Below are 1,769 nucleotides of genomic sequence, written 5' to 3'. Positions count from 1 at the left end.
TGTGAAACAGGATGTAGACTTGCACATGGAAGAATTCGACTGGTAGCTGCCCGGTAGGAAAGCCAGGTTTGAGAAAGAGGGAATGTGAAGCAGGTGGGCGGTAGTTCTCGTCAAACCGAATTGAAAGGTAGGGAAGAATAAAAGCGAAGGACTTGTAATGCTGAGGAGGGAGAAAGAATGAGAAAGAGAGAGAAGGAGAGGGAGAAGGAGAGTTAGAGAGATAGATAGGTAGGTAGAGAGAGAGAGAGAGAGAGAAAATCAATACAGAAGGCAAATGCTTGAGTCGACAAAAAGCTACGGCCACGTATATTTACCGTTAATAGTGCACCTGCGGTCAGATAAAAACTCAGGAGAACGAAGTGGCGGACCCGTCCTTGGCGGTACCTTAGCAGGAGAATCCAAATTTCCCGCCTAAAAATCAGAGCTGGAGCCCCAAAAATAGATTGCTCGAAACACAAGTTCACAGAGAGAGTTTAGGAAAATGCATCGTCGTATCCGAAGCGAGCATTCCCAGCACGGCCACCCAAGACGCAAAGAATACGACGCGTTACCGCCGTCGCTGTGCAATGGTGTTGCCCCTTACCTGTGCTCCCACTCAAAGCACTGATGCTACAGCCAGGAAAGTTGTGAGGTATATGGGCCACGGTTGAATGGAAGAAGCGGGTCATGAGGAGGAGGCAATGGTGTTGCCTCTTCCCAATGCTCCCGCTGCGCATAAAGAACTATACCATAGCATTGGGGGTTCTTCTTTCACGCTCCTAGTCGCCCCTGTCTTCGGTCCACCTAACCAACGTTTCCCCCCCACCATCATCGCGATGAGTCCTAGATGAGGAAAATCCCTCCGTAGGCACCCAAGCGTCCTCCTCTTTCCCATGTGATTGCCCATCGCTCCTCATTTATACACTTAAAACCTTGACATCCATAGCCTCTTCGCTGCCTCGGCCTAGTGGGCGGACAGGGGTTCCATGTAAAGCCTCTCATTTCCCATCTTTTGGTTTGAGAGCGGGCTTCTTCAGCGCTCCACCGCTGTACGTCGTAATTGAAGCACATCCCCAAAACATGGTTTTAAAAAATCAGGCAACTGTTTGCACTAGACAACACGGGAATTCATAAAACTAACTCTACATTCTTTGCGCTGGCTCATCCTTTTCCCTGTGATTCAATCATCTAAGACCAGGCTCACTGCGCTGCAGCATCTTCTCGTCAAAGCTCCCACCATTTCCTTCTTTTTTCCCGTTCGGCCAACGCCTTGGCGGCCGCTGCGAAATCCATCGCCCGCTGTTGCATCCCTTCCGTTTGGTTCGTCATCCGACTGAGCTTCTCGGCCCGCGCCTGATGATGATAGGGAGGGTGGGGGGTGATGTAGAGGGTTTGGAGACAAGACGAAGGGGGTCAAGCGAGCCGCAGGAACGGAACAGGGGGGCAAGAGGGGGAGGCAACGAGCGCTGAGTGCCTGCGGGAGACCCGCGCACTGGGAAGAAGGAAGTAGGAGAAGATAGGCAGCAAAGAAATTATGCTCACGCACACAGACCTATACAAGACCCAGGAGGGACAAAATAGATGACAGACGTCCTGCACCGAGACCCTTTGAGGCTGACAGCACAACATGAAATATATATATATATATAAGAAATACTGACACGAGGGAAATCCGAACAGAGAAAGGAAGGGGGGGCGGGAGGGCAGGAGTAAAACGGAGAACGAGGCCATACCTGCATCAACTCCATATTCTCGCTCATCACACTTGCGGCCTTGATGTCTTGATTGCC

The 1,769-nt window shown here is 51.0% G+C and overlaps 1 protein-coding gene across 1 annotated transcript; it reads right to left on the bottom strand.

The window, feature by feature from the left end:
- Positions 1–799: 799 nt before the first annotated feature.
- Positions 800–1,769, bottom strand: NGA_0490200 (uncharacterized protein). The gene is made up of 2 exons (XM_005853623.1): positions 1,713–1,769; positions 800–1,332 (listed from the first exon to the last, which is right to left on the bottom strand). The coding sequence occupies exon 2, from the start codon at positions 1,048–1,050 to the stop codon at positions 823–825; it is 228 nt and encodes a 75-aa protein (XP_005853685.1). The 5' UTR covers positions 1,051–1,332; positions 1,713–1,769; the 3' UTR covers positions 800–822.

Source organism: Nannochloropsis gaditana (genome assembly GCF_000240725.1).
Source record: "Nannochloropsis gaditana CCMP526 unplaced genomic scaffold scaffold805, whole genome shotgun sequence".
In the NCBI taxonomy this organism is placed as follows: Eukaryota; class Eustigmatophyceae; order Eustigmatales; family Monodopsidaceae; genus Microchloropsis; species Microchloropsis gaditana.
Note: the sequence above shows the minus strand (reverse complement) of the source record. Positions and strands in the feature narration are given on the sequence as shown.